Source organism: Cynocephalus volans, chromosome 5 (genome assembly GCF_027409185.1).
Source record: "Cynocephalus volans isolate mCynVol1 chromosome 5, mCynVol1.pri, whole genome shotgun sequence".
NCBI classification, from domain to species: Eukaryota; Metazoa; Chordata; class Mammalia; order Dermoptera; family Cynocephalidae; genus Cynocephalus; species Cynocephalus volans.
This window is the reverse complement of record NC_084464.1, coordinates 70,417,680-70,443,084: the sequence shown is the minus strand read 5'-3', so window position 1 is coordinate 70,443,084 and position 25,405 is coordinate 70,417,680. Positions and strand designations below refer to the sequence as shown.

Sequence of the window (25,405 nt, the reverse complement as noted above, 5' to 3'; positions counted from 1 at the left end):
CCTGTATGACTCTAGGAGAATGGAGCAGATACAAGTAGGCCAGTTCAGAAAATACTTTTAATTTAGTCGGGGGCCATTATTCCGGCTACCACACCTAAGAATGAAGAAATGTAATCTGAAACAAGAGCAAGTTACTGCTTTTATGTAATTGACTGTTAAAGATTAAAAATTTGATAATAAAATTGTTGGCATAAATACAGTGAAAGTTGTTTCTGCATGAATTGTAGCAACTATCTCAAGAGAAATTTGGCAAAATATATAAAAATTTTAAATGCACATACCACTTATAAGAATTTATGAGCCGGGGATGGGAGATGGAGGAAATAGGGTGAATTTTGTCGAAGGGTACAAAAAAGAGAAAAAAAGAATTTATAATATAAAAAGGATGTAAAGAAATTAGATCTCTCATATCTTGCTGGTGGGAATGTAAAATGGTGCAATCTCTTTGGAAAACAGTTTGACTGTGCTTAAAATGTTAAGTGTACAATATATGACCCAGCAATCTGTTTCCTTGGTATGTACCCAAGAGAAATGAAAACATACATCCAGACAAAAAGTTAAACATGAATGTTCACAGTAGCATTATTTGTAATAACCAAAAGGTGGAAATGGCTCCAATATCTATCAGCTAATGAATGAATAAGTAAAATATGGTATATCCATATTGGCAATAAAAAAGAATAAAGTTGTGATACATGCAACAACATGGATGAACCTTAAAAACATTATGCTAAGTAAAAAAGCTAGTCACAAAAGATTACATATTATATGATTCCATTTATATGAAATATTCAAAATAGGCAAATATGTAGAGACAGAAGGCTGATTGAAGGTTGTCTAAGGCTGGGCTGAAGGTATGTGATGGGGGAGTGACTGCTCATGAGAGTGATGTTTCTTTGGGGGATGATAAAATATAACACTACACTGTGTTGTTGGTTGTACGACTCTGTATCTACTAAAAAATATTGAATGATGCACTTTAAATGGGTGCACTCTATGTATGTAAATATCTCAACATAGCTATTAAAAGAGAATCTATTATCCATATAACAGGAAAAAGACTTGTAATATCATAAATATGTTAGTTACAAACTAATAGAATCAATGATGGTATATCCAAACAGTAAAACACTCTGCAGCTTTTAAAACGAAAATGAAGAACTACATTTACTGACAGGGCAGCCCATCAAGAATTATTTTTGGGTGAAAAAACAAAGAGTAGACTAGCATACTCTAATAGGTGAAAAGACAAAGAATGGAATATGTGTATTTATAGCAATATTCTTATTTTTGTAAAAAAAAGTATCTACATATGTTATTTGTATATGAGGTATAAGTTTTTCTGTCTAGATTATAACATGTTTATTTTACTACTTTTCAAAATCTAACACAATTATGTTTGGAGCTTTTCTTCTCCTCACACTATTAAGAGCCCTAAATTCAAGATTTTTCTAGCTTAGTTTTTTGCTTATTTTTAATGCTTCATCACAGTTAAAAAATTTGTCTACTCTGTTTGTAAACCAGGGTTCCCAGGATTCACACATCTGAGTGAGACCACTCTGCCTTCTAAGAATGTGAGGCCAGACAAGTGTCTGCTGAGCAGTGGTAAAGTAGGCTAACAATAAGCAAAATCCCTCAGGCTGAAGCAATGTGAAGTTTTTAGCCCCGTGGTTCTCACAGCCTACTTGCTGCCTGCAACCCAAAGGATTCTGGAAGAGGGAGAATAGTGAGGTTGAGACAATGAATAGCATGTCCTCCTTTCCTCTTCCAACTAGAACTGCCTAACATAATCAGAAACCACTGTCCTATCAAGATGTCTTTCTCTAATGATCAGGCTTGGTTTTTAATAAAACTAGCATATACTGTTCAGAAATTAATTCATTAAGAAAAAGTTATTGAGGGCTTACTTCTTGTTATAACAGTAGCTGGTTCATCACTATATCTTTGTGCAATGTTACCCAAAAAGCAATCAAGCAAATTCTTCACACGTGTTATTTTGTACAGATAGTAAATCTAGTATTTATATCAGAAAAACAAAGAAAGCCCAATTTTTACAATATTGTTTCTTTAAAAAATAATTTTGAAAATTCTAAACCTTGATTTTTTTCTGAGCTCTCATACGTTCATAATTTCTAGAAAAAAAATTATAACTTCAATCCTCCTTTTTTTACATTGCTAATTATACTGATATGACCATTATCTAATTATGTTTTATGTTAAACCTTCACGTTCACTTTATATTTTTAAACGTTATGTAAGTTAAAATTACAGCAATCAGAATACATTTTTCTTTTAAAATATATAACAACTCGAATAAATTTTATTTAATTCTAAACTCTAATGTAAGTGAATTTATGATATAATTTACAACTTACAAAAAGAAAACTACTAAAAGCCAAAAGACTAGTAATAATGATATATCAGATATAAAATTTAATCTTTATAACATATAATGTACCTGATTAATGTTGCTTTCGAAATTTGACTTATGGACCTGTTGTTTTAAATGATGGATCAAATGATAGTAATTATTTTTGTGTAATCAGTTAACAACTGAAATGTGCAACATATTGATTTTTTCAGGTGAGACATAAGCTCCCTGGGCAGCTCCAGGAGGAAAAAGAAGTAGTGACATTTAATTCAGTCTAATTTATTGCTGAGAAAGAGTTGATTGCCTGCAGTTCATGAAGTCCATGGCAAGTGTTAGACAAAATGGTAAAATCATTCAGAATGACTAAAACTAAAAATTAAATTAGAGTATGAAATACAGAGTACTTAATCCCATGTAATTCAGATTAGCATTGCCATTTAACTTGAAGAAAGTTACCTTAATGGGACAAACCTATATTGTGAGTATAAATGGCAATAAGCACACTAATCCTCTAATTGAAAAAAAGCAGAGAAAATTGATTGTAAGAATGCATGAAAAGTGTTAGAATCTGTATTATTTAAAAAACTAGAGTTATATAATGGAGTTATGAAATTAATCCCAGGGGTGACAGAATTGTTTTCACTTGCTATTTTTCTTGTTAGCAAGTGTGGTACCTTGCATATTTACAGAAAGTGATTCAAATTCATTTATAAAATATTTATTGGGAGAGCCTACTAGGGGATCAAGCATTGTCACTAGGGATAAAATGAAGAAAAGAACAAAGATCATCTGTTTGTCCTTCGTGGAGACTGCAGTTTAGAAAAAAGAGAAGTGTCAGGCTCAAACAGTCATAAAAATAAATAACGAATTCCAGGTTGTAAAAGGATTTATAAACAAAAGAATTGACCTGCACATTCACATTATGTTGGTAAAATGTTTTCATAAATTATCTCTTTCATTTTCTTCAGCTTTTTTATTCCAATAAGTTAACATCAGTGTACACAGTTGATACAAAAATAGCTATTTAAAACTCCAATGTCAGTTGGAGAATGCGTTTGAACTGTCTTCCTTTGCTTCTTTTGATTTATCTTTATGACAATATACAAAATAAAAATTTACTCAGATAAATCGTTGATTTTTTTTATTGCAACCAGATTGTTTCCACTAAAAAAATAATTCTTTCATGATTTTATTAAGTGAAAATTCCAACAGCACCTCTTTCCAAACAGTCTGTAAGACTCATGAGTACACTGAAGACATTAATTCAACAAATATTTATAAAGTGTTTATTATGAATAAGGATTTCTGCCAAAATGAGAAATTGGTGTGTAGAGAGAAGGTAGAAAAACAATGACCATGTACAGCGTAATTAATAGGAGAGGCTACACGTAAAATATAGTACTAGCACAGGGTAAACATTCTAGCAGGGGTACAAATGATATGTGATGGAATTTTAGAGATGAGAGAAACATCAGTTTCATCTTGGTGGGCCAAGGGCATCAAAGAAGGCTATGTGGAGGAAATAATACAGATGTGGACTTGGCACTAAAGGCAAAATTTAGATAGGAAGAGAGGAACAACAACACATAGAAAGTTTGAAAAACTTCCCAAATTAAGAAAGTTTAGGGTCTTCAGGAAATAGTAATCTCATTTGGTTTGAGAGAATTTAGGTACTGATTAGTAACCATGACAAAGGAGGCTGGGAGAGCTGAGAGGAATTAGATTGTCAAGGGGCTTTGAATGTGAAAGTAAAGAATTTCAGCATAATTCAGAGGAAATTTTTTTGTGGTTGTTCATTATTTATCAGGGAAGAAAAAAAAAACTAAACTGGTAGTAAAACTAGAAAAAAAAGTTAGGATATCATCTGGGGGCATTTCTAAGGCACCTCTGGTTAATTCCTAGAAATGAATGCATATGTCTAGCAATCAACCTAGAAATAATTCAATTTCAAACAATAGTAGCACTGAGATGTAACATTGCTTGATTTCTTGATCTTAGGCTCATAAGATTTGGAATAGGCAGAGGAGGACTATGTTAGGCCAAAATGCTGATTCCTTTACATAAGAGAACTAACTCTAAGGCTTATGAAGGCCAATTCCTCCAGGTTTCTTATTACTTTTAAGAAATTAATTTAGCTTCTTAAAACCACATAGATCGACTACAGCTCCACGATTCACTCAGGGCCCCATTACGTAGCTCAGACATTTTCTACATTTTGCAACTACATAACTGCAAAATGAACGTGATAATTTTATTTGCCCCAGTTAAACCTTGGATCAATGTTGTTTTTATTCCGTTTTATTTTAAACCATATTTTCTAGTATTTCTACTTAAGTTCCTAGTACTTTTACTTACATTTTGTTTTCTGGTCTGTTTATAAACCACAGACCCCGGGATTTTACTCTGTCTCCAATGGCTTCCTTCCTTACTCCTTCCGGTGCTGACTCCACGTGGACTTCCCTCAGCCCCTCTCCTGTAGCACCCTCTGTCTGCCAGGAGGATGTGTGTCACAACGGAGGTACTTGCCATCCCGTCTTCCTTTCAAGTGGTGCAGCCTCATTCCGGTGTGACTGTCCACTACATTTTGCTGGCCGTTTCTGTGAAAAAGGTAATCAATTTTCATTATCCTTCTGTATTTCTTTATAGAAACTTCTCTAGAGTGGAAGAGTTGGAACATATTATAAAATGTACTAATGAATGCTAGCACAAATGAGAAGCATCTTTATAAATTTATTTAAAAATGAATACTGATAGAACCCTCTTAGTTCAGTAATGAAGAAGCAAACCTAAATTTGCATGTGTGTGTGTGCAGGCGCCTTAGGAATGCCATTCAAAATATACAGTCCTCCCTTGGTATCTGCAGGGGATTGGTTCCAAGATTCCTCGATACCAAAATCTGTGGATACTCAAGTGCTTTATAGAAAATGGCCTAATATTTGCATATGGCCTATGCACATACTTCCGTAAACTTTAAATCATCTCTAGATTACTTACAATACCTAATATACTGTAAATAGTTGTCATACTGTATTTTTTATTTGTATTATTTTTTATTGTTGTATTGTTATTTTTTATAGTTTTTTCCTTAATATTTTTGATCCATGGTTGAATCCGCAGATGTGGAACCCACACGTAAAGAGGGACTGTATTTTTCAATTCCCACATAAAATATACGTTAAAATTCAAATATGGCATAATTGATGTAGTTATTTCTAAAATTACAGTGAATCTTTCCTTTCTCACCATAAAGACAATTAGATTCTAATTAATATATTTTTATTGCTTGTTAATCAAATTACAACATTTTTATATTTCATAAGCAGATCCCCATATTTAAATTATTTTAGTGTTTAAGAATACATTATCTTTTCATACTTAAGAATATGGTTTTAGCATTAGTGGAGCTATTTATGAATCAAAAAACATTCCCCTATTGTCGGCATCTAAGAGCTTCCTAAGAGGCTTTCAGTTAATTAGTACAGTGCTGGGCAACTGAAGCTAGGAACGCCCTGGGCAGATTACAAATGCATTAAGTCATGATGTAGCTGACTACATGGCCCTACACTGATAGCTGCAAAGTGTCATTGTTGTCTGTGTAAAATTAATCACTAGTTCTAAATTAGGGAGGCGGGGATGAGGATTATTATTGGATTATGATTCAGAGAGCAGAGAATTTCATTACTTATCCAAGAGTGCATTAAATAACTCCCTTTTTTCATACCAAAATGCGGGACCTCCTAAAGCTAATTCACTGGTATAGATATGTGTTAGTCAGCTCTTCCCAAATGACCTTGTGTGACTGCTGTGAAATATTTTAATATTCGGCCAAGTAAGCAAACAAATAAGAAAAAGCACAGAAATGAAAACATGTTCTATTTTCATGCTCATTTTAAATCTCCATGTAAATGTTCTTAAAATCTATTTTTTTATCTGTAAAATGCTTTTGAAAACACATCACTATGGCTTGATTTTTTGGACAAATATTTCATGCACTTTCAAAATATCATGATGTTTGGTTTCTGCTTTAATTTGAGATTATTTAAATTACAGTCTATGAGTAGCATTCTAGGAAATAATTGGGGTTGTAAAGCTCATTTAGATCCACACTTAATCATTTAAAACTGAGAGGGCTTTTTTTTCTTTAATTTTGTGCTAGGTGGAGTCTTAGAAAAATACCCTTATTACCTCCCTTAAAATACACTTTGATATTTTAATGTTTAAATGTTAGTTTATCTCCTCTAAACTAAGTCATCATTCCTCTCTGTTTCATTGAATCCCCAATTCTCTTTCCTTTAACTCTTTGTCTAGTAACTTTAACACTTCACAGAGTAACCTATACTTAATGTAGGAAATTGACCTCAGGAAAAGAAGGGAATCTGCCCTATATTCGTATTAGAATTATCTTAATTTTTCCATGTAATTTTTATCTTCTACATTTTAACTGTTTTCCTGTTGAATTTATAATATTTAAAAAACTAATAAATTAGGTGTTTTGCTAAACATTAGGTAATCCACTACAGAATATTTCTAAGTGCATAACAATCAGAAACTGGATTAATATTTTTATTAATAGTTATTACCAACTAGAAAAATGCATTGTAAGATCCGTGCACCATGCACAAACCCCACACGCTGGGATAGCTCACCTCACAAAGACCACGAGACAGAGTCTGATGCAATCAAGCAAGAGGAGTTTATTTCCAGCATGCTGGGGTCACTCAGCATTCAAGACATAAGCAACCCCGAATTTACAATACAAGCAGTTTTTATACAGTTTTTCTGAACAGATCTTGTGACAGGATGAGTTGTTGGTTATTTGTGACGCCTTTAGGTTTACAGGTGGGCTTTAGCAGGCTGGCACCCCAATAGTGCATTTCTGAACCGTTTATCTTCCCCGGGGCCTGGCCAGGTGGCTTTTAGATAAGGAACCAGTCATTTCCTGGAACCAGGTGGGGGCTATTAATGTTTAGTGTGCTCGGGCCTGACCCTTGTATGGCCCCTTAGAAGGTGCTTTGCTTAAGCATTTGTTACAAGACTGCGTACATTAAGGTTATATTTTTCTACAATTCTACTACAATTTTCTATGCCCCCCTACAGAATCTATAAAAGAAACTTTAATTCAGTAGTATCTAAGGCACACAATACACTAAACAAAATTCATGCAATAAGACTTTAATTTAAACTATTAGATATCATAGTATTATTTGTAATTTTGCTGTTGACTCCTTTCTTGGGAAATATTTCAGTGTAATACATAGAGTTCGGTGTGATGTGCATTTTCAGAACTAGGAATATTATTTCCAAATGTAAAAATAGTAGACATTTATTTTAAATCGCTTTTTAACCATTTACCTACACCTTAAGTTTGAATGAAGTGCTTTTCTTTTTTTCAGTCATAAAGAAAGCCTGGAGCAGATTTGTTTTTTCAGCTTAACTATCTGTATACAATATGTAATGGTATGTGCCTTAGAATCCAGACTGATGGATGTTGACTACTGCCTAAGGCCTGTGATTCGGGAATCTGGTACCAAGACGAAACTTTTTATAGCATGATCCAGGTTGGCCAGAAACCACAATTTTTAAGTGTAGGTTTCAATAAACAGTACTATATGCCAGTTTCAGTGCATTTCAACTGCCTGGTAAAAACCTTGCTTTGGATAAACAGTCCCTAAATCTTCCCTATCATCTGTCTATCTTTATTTATTCATATTTATTATATGTATTTAAAAATCACAGTTTACATTATTGCACTCTTAAATGATTCCCTTATTGAATACAATCAACATCTATAACATTTGAACTTCTGCTTCAGATATGAAACTTGCCTAATATCATTGTGAAGAGTTCTGATTTACGAGACATTGCATTTAGTGCTCATGCTTCTTATTTCACTTAACCCTTAGAAAAACCCAGCTGAAGTAGGCTTTCTTAATGAACCCCATTTACAAATGAGAGAACTAAAGTTTCAAGTTGTTAAATTACTAGCTCAAGGTCACATAGTTTGCACATTGTAAGGAATGGGATTAGAAGTAACCTTGGCTGGCTCCACACCTCACATTTAACCACCAGGCTATATTGCTGCACTAGTCAGAAAATCAACTTTAATGTGATGGCATGGCATGAGATTTTTAAATTGTCCCATTCTTTTATTTGTTTATAAAAAGCATCTTAATTTCAGGAGCAAAAGAGAGTTTTCTTTAAAAAATAAAATTTCAAAAATCAGAAAACTGAAGAAATTAATGTTGATCTAATACATTTTTAATGAAGAAGGCATTATCATGATCCACCTAAAATTAAGCTGAAATACATGTTAGGTGACCCAAAAGTATTGTATAAGAGTGGTGGTATCTTTCTGTCATGATTTCAGTTAAACTAAAATGTAGAAAGTAGATTTAAGAGTATTTGAATTTCGGAAAAAATCTAGACATAACTGATGAAAGAACATGACTCTCTGAAAAAAAATATAATTGCATAGATGTCTAACTGTAAAGATACTTTGGAAATTGATTTTTCTTCACAAGCCTTGCTCCTTTGTACTTCCAGTTAATATTCTTAACCTGTAAGAGAATGTTAAAGTATTTTATTTTAACAGCCTTGATGTTTCACAGCAAAATGGAGGTGTAAATTAAAGTATAGGTCTTGACTAAAATAGCACTAGATTCAGTAACACAGAGAAAGGGATTTTGAAGCTATGGGACTCAATAACAGGTTACCCATACACATATTTTTTATCTACTTGTCATTACATCATATGCACTATTTTATCAAATTGTCTGTACCCAATCACCTAATATCATTGATCTATAGAATTAGTTTGATTTAATATGTTATTTTTTTTTCAACACATGTCATCTTAATTTATATCAGCTAAACCCTGTTGCCTACTTTATCATAACAATCCTGTATCTCACCAGGGGAAACATAACATCACATATTCTTGCTTTGTTTTATATGGCTGCATGCAGGCAGATGGCTGTCTCCTACTGTAAAGTTCAGAGTGACAGATTTAGCATATCGGTGCCTGATGCTGAGGGAAAGCGTATGCCTCTGACTATTAATTATAGGATTAACATTTTTAAACAACCCCATACTTTTTAGTGTTCTATAAAACAGTTTTATAAATAGTATAATAAAGGAGTATTTAAATGCTGTACATTAAAAAACACTCAATCTTTTGTTTTATTTGATATCCTGTCTGTGTATATTCCATATATGTTGAAAGGTTAACTGTACTGAGTAAATTGCAAACCTAGAAATAAAAATGAAAGGTTTTACTAGATATTTTGTCTTGTTAAAAAACAAAGACTGCCTTACTGTCTGTCTTTGTTTTTTACCATAACTGGGATATATTTAAAAGATATATTAGAGTAGCCTGAATTTATTTATTAACTTTAAAGCAAATAGCTGAAAATGTCAGACATTCCAGAACCAAGAAGGCAGAGAAAGAGAGCATTAGTAAGGTTCTTGTAACAATGATTTATCTCCTTTCCAGAGCACTGATGGTCTACATCATCAGAAAAGCACTAAGAAATAGGTATCTGCCTTTGCAAACATAATGCCCATGTCTGAAAATCTATCTTTGAAATGAGAGAGCAATGCTGCATATTTATCAGTAAATGACAACTGCTGAAATATGAAAATGAAAATGAATGGTGATTGAAGTCAAGGACAGGAACTGAAAGGAGACATGATGACCTATTGTCAAAGACACAAGATTTCATTTTTGAAGGCAGGGTCAGGCTGGAGATCTCTAATCTGCTCTGCTCTTCTCTGCTATTGGCTACTGCATTCTTCAGCAGAGAGCACTATGCTCAGCTGGTAGGAAAATATAGTCCCCTCCCCATCTTGGTGCTTGTAACTATGACACAAGTCTCAGAGGGTTAAAATCAAGGTTTTGTGAGGGCAGTGTTCCCTTCTGGAGGTTCTAGGGGAGAATTCATTTTCTTGCCTTTTCCAGCTTCTAGAAATTGTCTGCATTCCTTGGCTCCTAGCCCCATCATCCACCTTCAAAGCAAGTAATGGTGCTTCTAATCTTCCTCATGTCATATCACTCAGACCTACCTGTCCACCTCCCTTTTCTACATTTAAGGACTCTTGTGGTTACATAGAGCCCACTGAGATAATCCAAGATAATCTCTGTATCTCAAAATAAGCAGATTATTAGCAACCGTAATTCTATCTGCAACCTCAATTCCTCTTTGTCATGTAAGGTAATATATGAACATATTCCAGAATTAAGGATGGGGACATCTTTGGGGGGCCATTATTCTGCCTGCCACAGGACCTCTGGTCATCTCTCAGAGGACTTACATAATCATACAGAAAAGGAAATTTATCAGATGGATATCTGGTGCTCACAGAATTGAGGGAAGTAAGTAAAACCAGCTTAGAAAATGCACTGTAGGATGTTTTAGAAGGCCAGGCAATAGGAACCACAGTGAGGCTCATCCAGAAACAGGCTGGTCTAATCACCATCACCACTAGACATAAGCTTAAGCTGTCACTGTGTTCTGTGTCTCTTGCTCAAGATTCAGAGTCCCAAGCGACTTTCTGAAATTGTCTAATTGGCAAAACCTCAACCATAGGCTAGCCCACTACCAGTGCAGAAGGAAGAGAGGGACAAAAGGCAGTATCTTTCCTTAGCCTTCTAAAGTTATAATTAGACCATGCAATCCACCATGATCTCATGCAATGATCCTCTTCTTCATTTCCACACAAAAATATAATCATTCACAAAAAGTGTTCATAGCACACACCCACATATGTGTGCATACACAGGCACCTGCACACACATACCCCTTAAAATGAATATTAGTCCTTTCCATTCTTCAGATATTTCCCTTCTCTTTTCTCAGCACTCCCCTGTTCTGTAATTTCTCCTTGAATTTCTGTCTTTTCTTATTCATTTATATCGCAGAATAAGTTAGCGCAAAATTGTGTTGCCTTTCCTCCTTGCAAACACACCATAAACACACCATCAAAATATTTTTACAAAAATTTTTCCTTTGTTTACATTCAATTTAGATCATCAGGAAAACTATTCCATGGAGAAAGTGGCATCTGGAATAGTGCTTAAAAGGATGAGTTGGAGGAATTAGAATGAAGAAATACATGAAAGAGCAAAGAATTGCCTAGTTTGGCTTGGGAGGAGATACGTGTGAGATCAGCTAAGAAATAAAACTGGAAAATCAAGTGGGACCTATTCTTCAGAGAACCCTAAGTGACAGACTAAAATATGAATTAATTAGCAATGGTTTTCAGTCAAACAAAAGACATAATGACCAGGGTTGCGCCTCAGAATTATGAATCTGAGAGTAGAATATAGGAAGTTTACAGTGGGGAAGGGGATGAGATGGGAAGAAAAATTGAATAGTAATTACAGCCGGCTAAAAAAAATAGGAGGAAAGCTCTTTTAACCTTAATGTTTCCTAATAATTTGGAAGTAAAGCAGATCTTTGTGTTCTCTGTGCAAAATATAATATAGATTTGTTCAATTTTACTTATACTTATTTTTGTGGGGTACAGTGTATTGTTTCAATACATATATATAATATATCCTGCACAATGATTCACTTAGGGTAGGTAGCGTAGTTTTTTACCTGTTAGTCCACCCCTTCTCAATCAGGTTTATATCCTTTAATGTATCATTTTGTGAAATCTGAATTATTTTGTGAAGTTTGGATTATTTAATTTATTATTAATTTATACTTAGTAAATTATTTTAATTATTTAAATGAATCATTTAATCTAATTATTTAATCAAATTATTTAATGAATTATTATTTAATGTATTATCATGGAGTTTGGATGTATTGTCTTTCCAGAACTGATGCGGAAATTTGATCCCCAAAGTGGCAGTGTTGGAAGCTCTTTGAGTCACGGGGGTTGATCTGTCAGGAATGGATTAATGCTCTCCCTGGGGGGTGGGAGTAGTGAGTGAGTTCTCCCTTTATTAGTTTCTGTGCCTGTGAGGTGGTTGTTTAAAAGATCCTGGCACCTCCCCTCTCTCTCTCCTGCTTCCTCTTGCTGTGTGATCCTTTTGTACCCGCTGGCTGCCTGCCACTTTCCACCATGAGTAGAAGCAGCCTGAGGCCCACTCCAGATGCAGCTGTCTCAGAATCATAAGCCAAATAAAACTCTATTCTTTATAAATTACCCAGTCTCAGGTATTCTGTTATAGCAAAACAAAAATGGACTAATACAATTAATTTATGTAGTTTGAAATGTGATTATAAAAACAAGCCCACTAAAGGTCCCTTTCTCTCTCCCTTTTTTGCACCATTTTCTGCCTCTCCTATCCTCAGAAAAACCAAATAATATGCTGTAAAACTTTACCATGTTACAAACAATATGGATAATAAAGCAAGTGATGAGGGCCTATTCAATAAAAGGTTACAGTCAAAGCAAGGATGACCAGTTGGCTAAACATTTGTAAGTACAAGTACATGTGCACACTGGGAAATATAATTTATCTTATGTTTATACTTCAGTGCTAAATTCCCCAAGAGCCACAACTTCATTGCATGCATACGTATTTGTTTCTAAAAGATTTCTCTCTCTCTCACACACACACACACATACACACACAGAAAATTTGAAACATGAAAGATCATTAAAATATATGTTTAGGGTCTTTTTGTAGTGCTGTTAGGATAACTTACTATTGGAAAATACCTTGAAGCGCAATTAGTTGAAATTAATATTTTTACAAGTGCAGAAACAATGTTAAAAAGTATGGTAGCTTAAGTAAACTGCTAGTTAAGTGCAAATCTAGAATGTCCATACCCCAAATTCAACATCTTATCTACCACACCACATGTCCTCCCAAGTTTTTCCATTGTAGATACCAAGTTGAATTACAAAAATATATATTCAATTGTGTGTACTCGAGATAAACAATTGCATAAACTTATGTAAATTAGGATAGTAATGACCTCATTTGTGCCAAATTTATCTCTAGATAGGTTGATAGATATCGATATATTTGACTGTAGACATACAAACATAACAGTTGATGAATTTACAATGGTCCTTTTTCTAAAGTAAATTTGCTTATAAAAATAGAAAAAAGAAAATTAGAATTTCTTATAATACTACCTATAAAATCACTCTAAAGTTATAATGTTTAAGCAGAAGTTATAATTTGAAAATTCAGTAATTATAAAATACTTAGTTTTTAATGGTTCTATAGAAGCACTATCCAATAAAAATAAAATGCAAGGCACATATGCATGTTTTAAATTTTCCTGTTGCAGCATATAAAATTAAAAAGAAACAGAAGAAATGAACTTTAGTAATATATTTTATTTAGCCAAATACATCCAAAATATTATCATTTCTACAATATAAAATATTAATAGAATACATTATATATATTTTCACACTAAGTCTTCAAAATTCAATACGTACCTTACACTTATAGCATATCTTAATTCAAACTAATTTCAAGTGCTCAACAGCTACTTGTCTGGTTATCTTAATCCATTTTGTGCTGTTATAATAGAATATATGAGACTGAGTAGTTTATAATGAATGGAAATTTATTAGCTCACAGTTTGGGAGGAAAGGAAGTCCAATAGTAGCTGCCAGCATCTTACAAGGGCCTCTTGCGGGGTCATCACGTGGAAGAAGGTGAGGAAGCAAGAGAGGACAAGAGGGGGCCAAACTTCCCTTTTATAACAGCACCAACTACACCCATGAGAGTGGAGCCCTCATGACCAAATCACCTCTTAAATTTCTTTCATCTTAATCCTGTTGCAATGGCAATTAAATTTTAACATGAGTTTTGGAGGGGACAAATATTCAAACTATAGCACTGGTGGATACCATATCAGACTGCAAAATTCTATAGGAACTAAGGAAAATGGCCTAACAGTTGTAATGGTGTTGTTTGTACAAAATTACTGATGTGGGGAGAAAATGAAGAAACTTTTCCATTTACAGGTATGATTAGAGTAGAATGTGAGAAGATGGAAGCAGCTGAAGTTATGTAAGGTCTCAGTCAAGACACTAAAATATGCAAGCATTAACAATGTATTCAACAAACTCCAGAACACTCTTAACTGCTTAGGCTTATGCTGTCTATATATATATATGGCCTTTCACACAGAAATGGACCATGAATCTTCTGCTGGAATTCTCCCTCATTCTTACATTAATATATTTATTCATTTATAAGTTAAGTTAGATGGAGTCATTCATCCATCACTACCAAGATTTCACTGTATACTTATTATGTGCTAAGCACTGCCTCTAACACTAACTATATATTGGTGAATAAGATAGATATACACTCTGTCCTTTGTCATTTACAAGAGTTATAAAGAAGCGTGTGTGTGTGTGTGTGTGTGTGTGTGTGTGTGTGTGTGTGTGTGTGTGTGTGTGTGTGTTTGTAAAATTGGTATAAAAACTCTCAGAGTCTATTTAGAAGTCCACTATGAGGAATTGTCATTTAAGCCAAAACTAAAAAATGAAAGGACTCCAGCCTTCTGAAAAGCAGAGAAGAGAATGTTCTGGACAAAGACAGCAGTATACTTTCATGAACATGAATATGTAAGAATGACTTTCTATGAGTTTCTTTGTAACGGAAAACTGTAAGTACCAATAATTTCCTTATACTAAATATGAGGCTAAAACAAATTAATGAAGAGAAAAACAATTCCTCTAATTTCATTCATTTATTCATTTCAACATTCTTTTTTGTCTCCAAGTTACAAAAACCAATTCAATAAACAATAATAGCTGACATTTATTTTACGTGTAATACGTGTTAGGCATTGTTCTTAATCTTGACCTGCAGTGATTCCTTTGAACCTCATGAATATTATTTTGAAGTAAATACTATTCTATTCCCATAATTCAGGAGAGAAAATGAAGGCAGAGAGTTTGAGTAATTTGTCTATTGTTAGCCAGTAAATTCTGAAATTGGGATTTGAATTCAAGCTCTTCGAACTAGTCAACCTGGTTAATATAAACAAAGATAGAAATTTTCTTTAAAAAATATAAAGAAGGAATCTCATAGAACCCCAGAATGGGAATGCAAAGTTGTCTCCAGAATGGAACTAAAACTAGAAACAAAAGCACTTGGTACTTTCCCTGTGGGAGTCATGTTTCATTCTTCCTACCATGTTCTGACTGACAGTGGCTTTTGAATCAACATTGTATAGTCCTTCTCCCAAGGAAGGGCTGTATCATTCATTATTGGATCAACCCTGGGGAACAGACACTAACTGTTCAGTTTGGCAAAGGGGACCACCCCTCACTCAAGTATTCTGGCCAAAAGTATGCCATTCCAGCCTGTTTGCTGAGAGTCAGCTCACTGATCTACCCTGCAGATCAGAAAGCAGACTCCCAAGAAGCAAGAATTATGGTGGGCTGGGAATATACCACAAAATGTGTAAACCACAACTATTAATATACCCATTCTCCTGATGAAGAAACTGAGCACAGAGAAAATAATGGGAATGGGGGGAGGGTGAATAATGCAGTGCTTGGCAAAGGCAGAACGCAAACCAGGGTGTGTTTAATCCCAAATGTTCTTCTTTTAACTACTCCACATTTCCATTATTTTCCTTAAAAAAACAAACAACGACAACAACAGAAAAAAAAAAAAACACAAGAGTGTAAGCATTGAGACAATGCCATCTATATTGACATAGTAATGTATTTAGTTATTAAGTGACCTTACTTGTGGGTTACTTAAAAATAATTTAATTTCTTCCAGCACCAATTTAAGAGAAATTCTATTAGACTTATCTTTCCTCCTGATTTTGTGACAGCCTGGGTATATCCCACAGCTTTCAAGTCATTTGCAGGTATTGAGAAGTATAATCTAATTTAAAACTTCTCTTCTGCACCTTATTTGAAACTGTTCACATTCTCCTGTCTCTCCCTTTGATACACTTTCTCATCAATGCTAGTGTCCCCAGGGTCAGATCAAGATAGTAGGAACCAAGAAAAGTGTCAAAGGTCATATTCCCTAGAAGTTGTTGACTGTAATTTAGCATGAGCAGTAAACACATTCTGTCATCTCAAGTGCATCAGTGGTGTGCTGGTTATTCCCTACAACACATTTGCCTGTTGTAGATTGTGCAGCTGATATCCTGCAAATTCCCTTTAGCAACTGTCAGGGAAGCACATTTCTGCCCTTTTTGGCTGGTGCACCTGACAAGGTGGACTCATTCTTGGACAAGATGATGTATTTCTAAATGACTTGAGCCTAGCTACCTTCCTTAGTAAATGGATCTCAGAAAATCTCAGGCATCACTGTCCTGCCAACTAGTAGAAGTGCAAATAAACCCATGGGTGAATCCTCCCTCTCCTCGCTAACTTTGCAGGCTGCTGTAACTCTCCAACTACCTTCAGGATTCTCCCAGCAAGAGGCAGGCCCCACTTTCCATTTCCTGCCTCCCAACTCTAAGATGTCAAAGATAAACACCGCCAGACATCAGTTAAAGTGGTGAAAACAGATTTTATTCAGTAATTACTGTCAGTAAGGGAAACAGCTAAGCTCCTTTCTGATTTGTGCAGAAGTGATTGGGCATTTTAAAGGGAGAATGAAGGATAGGCGTGAGCAGGGACTCAAATCTAGTAAGGGAAGTGAAGAATTACAAAGGGTTGGCCAGTGTAAATGTGATTAAGCCAGCTGTGACTGCTAGCTGGCAATGATCCCAAGTCAGATTCTATCCTCCCACACAAACTGAGAAATAGAAGCTCTATACTTCTTGATGACTACATTTTGAAGAATGGCTCTCATGTCCCTGAGAAAGGCACTTCTGAGTTGTAGGAGATGCATATACATCTCAAAGGGTCAAAAGAAGGATTCAAGGATTCAAGGATTCGAGATTGTCAGCCTATTTCAGTAAGTGCTCTGAGAAAAGGAGATCAGAGGCCTATCTACAGCCTGGCAGCTTTGAGCTTTCTCAGGCAGACACTTTAAGAGGGGGTGGGGTGAGAGTGGAAGAGGGGGGGCATCCTAGGGACACAGCCTTAGGCTGATGGAGCCCATGCTAGAGTTTGGTCCTTTCTTAGTGGAGAGGTTTGGATGGAGTCATTCTATGCCCAGAGTTCTGCAGTTCTCAAGGAACACATGTCAAGTTCTCCCACAAACTCCTCTCTCTCTATGCACAGATAACAACAAAGTCCTTCAAATTTCTTCGGCTCTGCTAGCAAGCGTCCTGCTAGCCACAATTTCTGAGGGATTCTTTTGGAGATATGTTAAATACCCCTCTTTAGAAGAAGAGGTAATTATCATCCATTGTTTGCAGTTTGGAGACTTTAATAAGAATTCTGATAAACAGTGACTGAAATCATTTTCCGTGAATTTTCATGTTTCTCCTATGTAAAGCAAATCTGCCATGCTGATGCAGATTCCTGGGGATGCATGTATTTGAGAAGCACGGGTTTACTGAAAAAGACTAGGTGCGAGAGAGACAAAATTCATTCTCAGCCCATCCCTTAACTAGTTAGGTAGCTTTGGAGGAATCAGTACTTGCATGATCTTCAGTGTCTCTATCTTTGAAGCATCAGAGTTGGAATCAATCTGAGGGCCTCTTTGAGCTGTAAAATTTATTGACACCTAGGTTGGGTATCTAACATGAAACCTCTTGGGTTCTATTCAGCCATTGCTCTGGACTTTGGACTGAGGGCAGCCTATGAAACAAGCAGGGTTGTCCTTTACCTGGGCAGAAAAGCTTGTTAGTCAGGCTCTTTTCTTACTTTGCTACCCAATTTTTGCAGGATGAGTTTCCTGAGAGGCAGAATCTGAGACAGATAGTATAATCCAGGGATTTTATTAAGGGAGTGCTCTCAAGATCAGTACATGTGGGAAAAGGAAGACAGCAGGATTGGACATTGAATGTTTTACAGCATCTACCACACCAGGGTATTTCTCTCTGTCCTCTTAAATTCAACAACAAAGTATCCTAATCTTTTCCAGCTTGGGAATTCTACCATGGGCTTCTCTTATACACTTTCTCTGAGTTACTCACAAACAGAACAACTCCTGAGAAACAAAGGACTTTGGGAGAAAAGATGCTGTTTGGAGTTAGGAGTACAGAATATCTTGAAGTCCACATTCTCACTTAGTTTTTTATTTCTAATTGAGAGACTTTGTTTCCCTAGCAGAGTTCAAGAATATGATTTATTTTTGCATATGATTACCTGGGGTTTTCTCTTGGACTCCCAAGTGTTTCACTCATCTGGATCTGTTACTGAATTATTTTCTAAAGGATCTGTGCTGGATTCTTCTTCCAAACACATTTCTTTACCTGACACCTATTGTCCTTCATGATCTGATGCATGCTTTGTTTTCCTCCAACCTCCTGCCATCCAAACCTATAATCCAATTACACTAGTTGATCTATAATTCCCCAACATTCCATGTCCTTTCTTGTCTCATTCCTTGAGCCCTCCAGTGTTTCTTCTGTGTGAAACATCCTTCTTCACATGGTGAGCTATTTTTCTTCCTCAAAGACTTGGCTCAATTATTATTTTCTCTGGGAAGCCATCTTTTGTCATCCCAAACTGCTTTCAGTTTCCCACTCTGTTCTGATAGTATCCTGTTGGTGTATTTACTCATATTTTCATAGTATATTAACTTATGTCTCCCTCCTAAATGGTAAAATATTGAAGAAAGTGACTTTCTTATATCTTTTTGGCATCTAGCATACCAGATATAGGGAGAAATCAATTATCTTTTGTTAAATTTGGAAAGAACTATTTTTTTTTAAATAGCTGAGTAGCCATTTAGCTATTTAAGTATGTTTAAAACATACTATGGTGTTTAGAAAGAAAGAAACAATTATTAAAATTGCTTCCTTCTATAGCAAATTAGAGACACATCCCTAATTTTTTCCCTATCCAAACTAGTTCTGAATTTAAACATTTTTTCAAATTTTATATTCACTTCAGTCTGTGCCCTGAATATTCAGGCAGCCCTCCTAACTTTGGTTTATTGAAAAAACCCATAATATATACTCTTACCTGTCTCTCCTTTTGTAAATAAAATATAAAATATTTGTACCATGGTATTTACAAATATACTTCAAGAAAAACTAATAAAAATTTCTTGGAATGTTTCCCTGTGGCTATCATAGCATCTAAAACATGGGAACAAAGAGCTAGACAAAATATTTTTGATACTTATCTGAACTTTTGCTAGAATTTCTTATCCTGAACAAACGAAATAATTCTTAATTTTTATAGTACTTTACAAATATTTATTACCCTCAAAAAATTCAACTAACTCAACCAAATTAGAGTATCATGTAATCACTGAAGATTATTTTCTAGATTTTCTTCTAGATCTTATTCTGAATAGAATTCAGAATAAAGAAAATGAGATGACGTATCTTTTCAACTAGAGTGGAAGTAAACCAATGATATAAATTTTCTAAAATGTTTTTGACAAATTGTACTTCTTATTTTTATCTTATTGGCATAATTTTACACATATATCACATGCATGTCAAATAGCATATTGCTCCAGAGTCAAGGACTTACTAGTTAACTTTGTTGCTAATACTCTTCCATTAATCAAAGAATGAATTCCTTGACATGAATGTGAACCCCATAGATATGCTCTAGCCACATATACCTCAACCTGCAATCCTGCAATGCTGACTGGTGATCATGTTTAGAGGGTCTTAATTAACATATTTAATTACATCTTTTTATGACATTTCTATGATTATGATTTTCTGTGGCATTTTATTATCATATTCACTTCACCATATCTTTAACCTGTGTAGATACTAGTATGTACATAGCATGTGTATGCTCTGTGATATGTGCAGGTATATCCTGTGGAATGTGGATATTCATGAATAGTTATGTAGTTATATTTCTTTCTACTGCTATAAAAGAAGCATAGAAAATGGCAACTACAACAAGATGCACTTTAATGACTCAACAAAACAACTACTGAAAATTTCTACAGTTTGAGATTTTCAGTAACAGTGGCTTTTTTGTTTGTTTTCACAAATTTTTAACACCTGGTTTGAGAAAGAATCTAAAAGTCGTGTCTTCTGTGGATTCCAAATTGCAGCACATCTGTCATATCTTGGCAAAAAATTCAAAAGAACCACTTAAAATTAGTTCCCTTATTCAAATTAGTATGTGTAGTGCCAAAACTGTGTTCTGAAAAGAACCTGTACACAGTTAACATTTGGGAAATGGAAAGAATAAAAACAAAAGGAAATAGAAGGCAAAAAGCCAAGGTGAGTTTTTTCTTACACAATGAATTTATATTGTATATCTGTTCCCTTTCTAGGTTGAAACTTGAGAACTGTACACCTTTTCATTTTTAGTTGATTTATAATTCACTTTGTGAAGAGGTTATCAAAAGCATTATATATGAATATCCAAAAAGATTACTGTGCAATCACTTGAAAATAGCCAACATTGAGAATTGCTAAAAATGATGAATGTGTAACTCTGGACACAATTAGAATTTGTGAAATCAACCATACCATTGTTCAGATGTTTAAACATATGTTTGAAAGCCCAAAGCATATCTGTGTAGAATTGTTCCCTAGTCTAAAGCAATGTGCCCTTCATTTTAAAACCATTTGTATTATTAAAAAAAAGAAGTAATTCACATATAACAGGTTAATTCACATTTAGATCAATAGAAATGCTGTCTTTTAAAATGACCTCTAATGTTTTACTATTTACATACTTTAAGGCTTTAACATCCCACATTAATGCTTCATAAATCTCTGGATTAGAATTATACTTCTACATTTCAGCCTAAAGCTAGAAACTTTGATGATAATTGTGACCCTCATACAAACTCTATTGGCTTTGTATGTATAAAGGTTTTCATCACATTTAATAAATATAATCATGGTTTATATTAATTTAAAAATACACTTATCTGATCTTACTCATATGATGCTGATCCGTTTTCTGTTCTGATCCATACTGCTCTACATCAAACTGTTCACTATTTTTAGAAATAATATGTATTTTTAGGGGCTTCTCGAAGTCTCTGCTAGTGAACATGTTTCCATCTATCTTTAAAGCACAGACTCTCTCAGTTGAGCTCATGATGACCTAGCTAATTCTGTTTTTATTTATTCTTCCAAAATTGTATGACACTTTCACACTTTAGAAGGGATTCCTCTCTAGTGCAAAAACACTCTGCAAAACATGTTCCACAAAAACAATTCTTTTCTGTCTGGTTGTGATGGGATAAATAATGTAAGTCTCTCTCACTTTAGAAAATAATGACCCCCAGACTCAGATGCAGCTCATTAACTGTTAAGTTCTTCTCTCTATGATCATGTTATGTTTTTCACTATTAATTGTCACACTGATTAGATCATCTGAAGTTTAAAATGATCCTGCTTCTGTCCTGTTTCTTCAGATATTTATGTAAGCATAAACTAATCTTTATCCAATGCATTGATGTAAACATAAATTAAATGGGCCGAACAGCAGAGACCTATGACCTTCCAATAAATGCTCCCTCTAGACCTAAGTTTAGGTGATTTATCCATCAATGCCATCTGGGAAAATTGTTAAACCTGCAACAAATACAAAATATTACTAGAGCATTCACATATATCTACAATCATAGGGTTGCCAAATAAAATACAGTATTCTTAGTAAAGTTTAAATTTCAGAAAAACAATGACTAAATATTTCATGCACACACTATTCTAAAAAATAATTTCTTGTTTATCTGAGACTCAAATGAAAATGGTGTCCCATATTTTATTTGATAAACCTGGCAATCCTGCAATTATATTAAGGAGATTATGCTTTAAAAACTTAGCTTATTAGAGCTGGAAGAGACTTCAGAAATGATTTATTTGAGAGGTTAACAAAATTTTTCTATATAAGGCCAGACAGTAAGTAATTTAGGCTTGATGAGCCATATAGGGTCTCTTTCATATATTTTAATTTTATTTTTTTTAATAACAACTCCTTAAGATGTAAAAAAATCACTCATAGCTCACAAATTGTACCAAAGCAGGCTGTGGGCTGGATTTGGCCCAGAAGCCATGGTTTGCCAACTCCTGGTTTAGATCATCACCTCTCATTTTCTGTGAATACTTTGTTAAAGTTACAAATTAGCATTTGTATGGTTCTTTCCTTGATCTACCTTACTTTATAGCAGCATGAGTTGTTGATAAGGAAAACTCTAAGTTTCTATATTCTCACAATCATCTAGCTGAAAATGTTTTCTGCTCATTTTTATCCATGTACCCTTTCTGAAATTCATATTCTTCCTTTTGGTGCAAGGTCTACTCATCTCCAGTCTACTTTGTTCCCCCTTACTGTCTTTACAAAAAAAAAATTGGAGCTTAACTACACGGTTCTGAACAGACCTTAAAAATATCTTTAGGAGGTTGAAAAAGTACGGGATTGTAGTCCAAATGGGAAACTTTGGATAAGTCATCAATAACTTTCTCAAACATAAAATAAATATAATAGCAATTTGGTGCTATTAAATCTTTTTTTTTTTTTCAAAATATACAAGGGCAGATCTCAGATCTAGAACCTTGGAGGAGGATGTAATATCAATGTAGAATTTAATCATTATTATTATTTTTATATTTACTGTTTACTGTTTATTTTTATACTTATATTTACTGTTATGGACTGAATTGAGTCTTCTCAAGTTTATACATAGAAGCACTAACCCCAAGTACTACAGACTGTGACTGTACTTGGCGACAGGGCCTTTAAAGAGATGATTAAGTTAAAATGAGGCCATTAGGGTGGACTTTAACCAATCTGACTGGTGTCCTTATAAAATGGGGAAATTTGGACACAAAAGAAAAAAACAGGGGTGCGAAGTCACAGAGAGGCCAAGTCAGGACACAGAAAGAAAGCAGCCATCTGCAAGCCAAGGAGAGAGTTGTCAGAAGAAGCAAACCTGCTGACACCTTGTTCTGGAATTTCTAGGCTCCAGAACAGTGAGAAAATAAAAACCCTTTGGTTAAGCAACTCAATCAATGTATGATATTTTGTTATGATATCTCTAACAAACTAATATAGTATTATAGTTACATAATGTAGTCATATAATATAGTTCCATTTTTGGAAAATGCTGATACATCTATTTACCATAGTGATATAAAGCTACCTTTAAAAAATAAATTAGCTTATATAAAACAGTGAAGAAAAAATACAAATAAATTATAGTAGTGCTAATCAAATTCTTAAAGTTTAGGATTCATAGAAAATGAGTTGTGATCCACACATTGAGAACACCAAAATTTGGAGTGAGATTAGGAAAAGGGTAATCAAAGAGACAGAAGATTAAGGATTTAATTAAACAGGCTGGCAATAAACTAGAATAAAATAGCATCAAGGAAGTCAAAGGAGAAGAGAGGTTCAAGACTTATAACACTTCAATTTTATGAAACACAAAGGTCAAGAAAAACAATGGTTTAGAAAAGGACACTGGATTTTCTGTTATAAAAACAGAAACACAACCAGAATTTCAGGAGGTGACTTGAAAAGAAGCAGAGACAGTCAGTGGATAAGCACAAAGCAAAGAACTAGGGCAGCAACTAAAGGCAGAAGGAGAATCGAGCAAAGATTTTTCAAATTTGAAAAGACGAGCTGCAATTCTTAAAAGCAGAAGAGAAGGGGCTAACGAGGAAAAAGATTTTATTTTATTTTTAAATAGAGTATGGAGCTGGCTGGTTAGCTCGGTTGGTTAGAGCACAGCCTTGTAACACCAAGGTCAAGTGTTCAGATCCCCATACTGGCCAGCTTCCAAAAAAAAAAGTAACATTGAAGAATTGAGATCCTGAAGAAATACTGAAGAAAGAATAAAATTGAAAATAGAGTAGAAAATCTGGTAGCAGAAAGTGAGATGGAGAAAAAGCATAAATGATATATGAGATTGTATGGTTATGGATTGCAAACATATGAATATTCATTATTTGAAGAACTGAGAATTGTATGTACAGTTATGACATGAGGAATTGAGTCTGTGTTTAGATGCAACTATGACAAAATATTTCAGCTTAATCAGTTCTCGGGATCTATAGGAGAGAAGGGTATTAAGAAAGATGAAAGAGAGTTTCAAGAAACGACCAGTATAATATCACATTTATTATGCTCTAATTGAAATGTAAATCTTATTTACACATATAGCATGTGTATTACTATAAAAAAGTGTGTATTTGTAAAATGATGGAAATACTCTTAAACTGCTGTATCTGTCAATCTCATTTACAATTTAAAAATTTTAAGAAATATGACCTTAGGGAGTGGGTTTTAAAGTGAAAATTGATATGGCAATTGCTAAGCAAAATTTGATTTTCATGGTATTTGCACGGTTTATTAGTTCATTATTTTTAGATAGCAAAAATATTTCCTTAATACTGAAATGCCAGCAGAAAATAGATATAGCACAATGAAGGAGCAATAAAACAGTAGAAGAAAATGCAGACTCTGAAGAGGACTAGCCATTTCCTCTCAAGAGAACATTAGTATCTATTGATAGATGTAGTCCTGCTTTCATTTATTCAAAAACATTTATTACATGTTTAATATGAGTAATTACAGTGAAATATGTACATAAAAAGATAAACAAAATCTTTTTCCATTTCCGATATAATTTTTGCACATTAACTCTTACATTTCTTCCTTTTTTCCCCCATAATTAGTGCAAATACAACATCTCAATTAAATAAATAATATACTGACATTCAAAAGTTTATCAAATCACATTAAAATAACTCACTAATAGAAACTAATATAAATATACTATAGCCCCAAAACACACACCATAATCACTGATTTTGGCTTTCTTTTATCTTTATATTTTACACCTTTTTAAAAATTTTGGCCTTAAAATTTACCCCACATTCTCTGGGTTTTAAACCTTTATTTGAACAGTCATTTAAAGTCACTATAATAAGCCATCTTTTTGCTTCTTTTCTGTGGCTAATTCTTCCAGAACATAGCCAGAAGAAGTCTGACATCTTACTGAGTAAAAGAAGAGATTCTAGAGACAGTTTGATATCACACTAATATTTACTGCCTCTAAGTATAATGTGCTCTCTT

The 25,405-nt window shown here is 34.1% G+C and overlaps 1 protein-coding gene across 1 annotated transcript in view; it reads left to right on the top strand.

The window, feature by feature from the left end:
- Positions 1-25,405, top strand: part of EYS (eyes shut homolog) — a 1,675,061-nt gene that overhangs the window by 1,248,803 nt on the left and 400,853 nt on the right. The window contains 1 exon segment of the mRNA XM_063097631.1: positions 4,759-4,979. Within this exon segment, the coding sequence (XP_062953701.1) occupies positions 4,759-4,979 (221 nt within the window).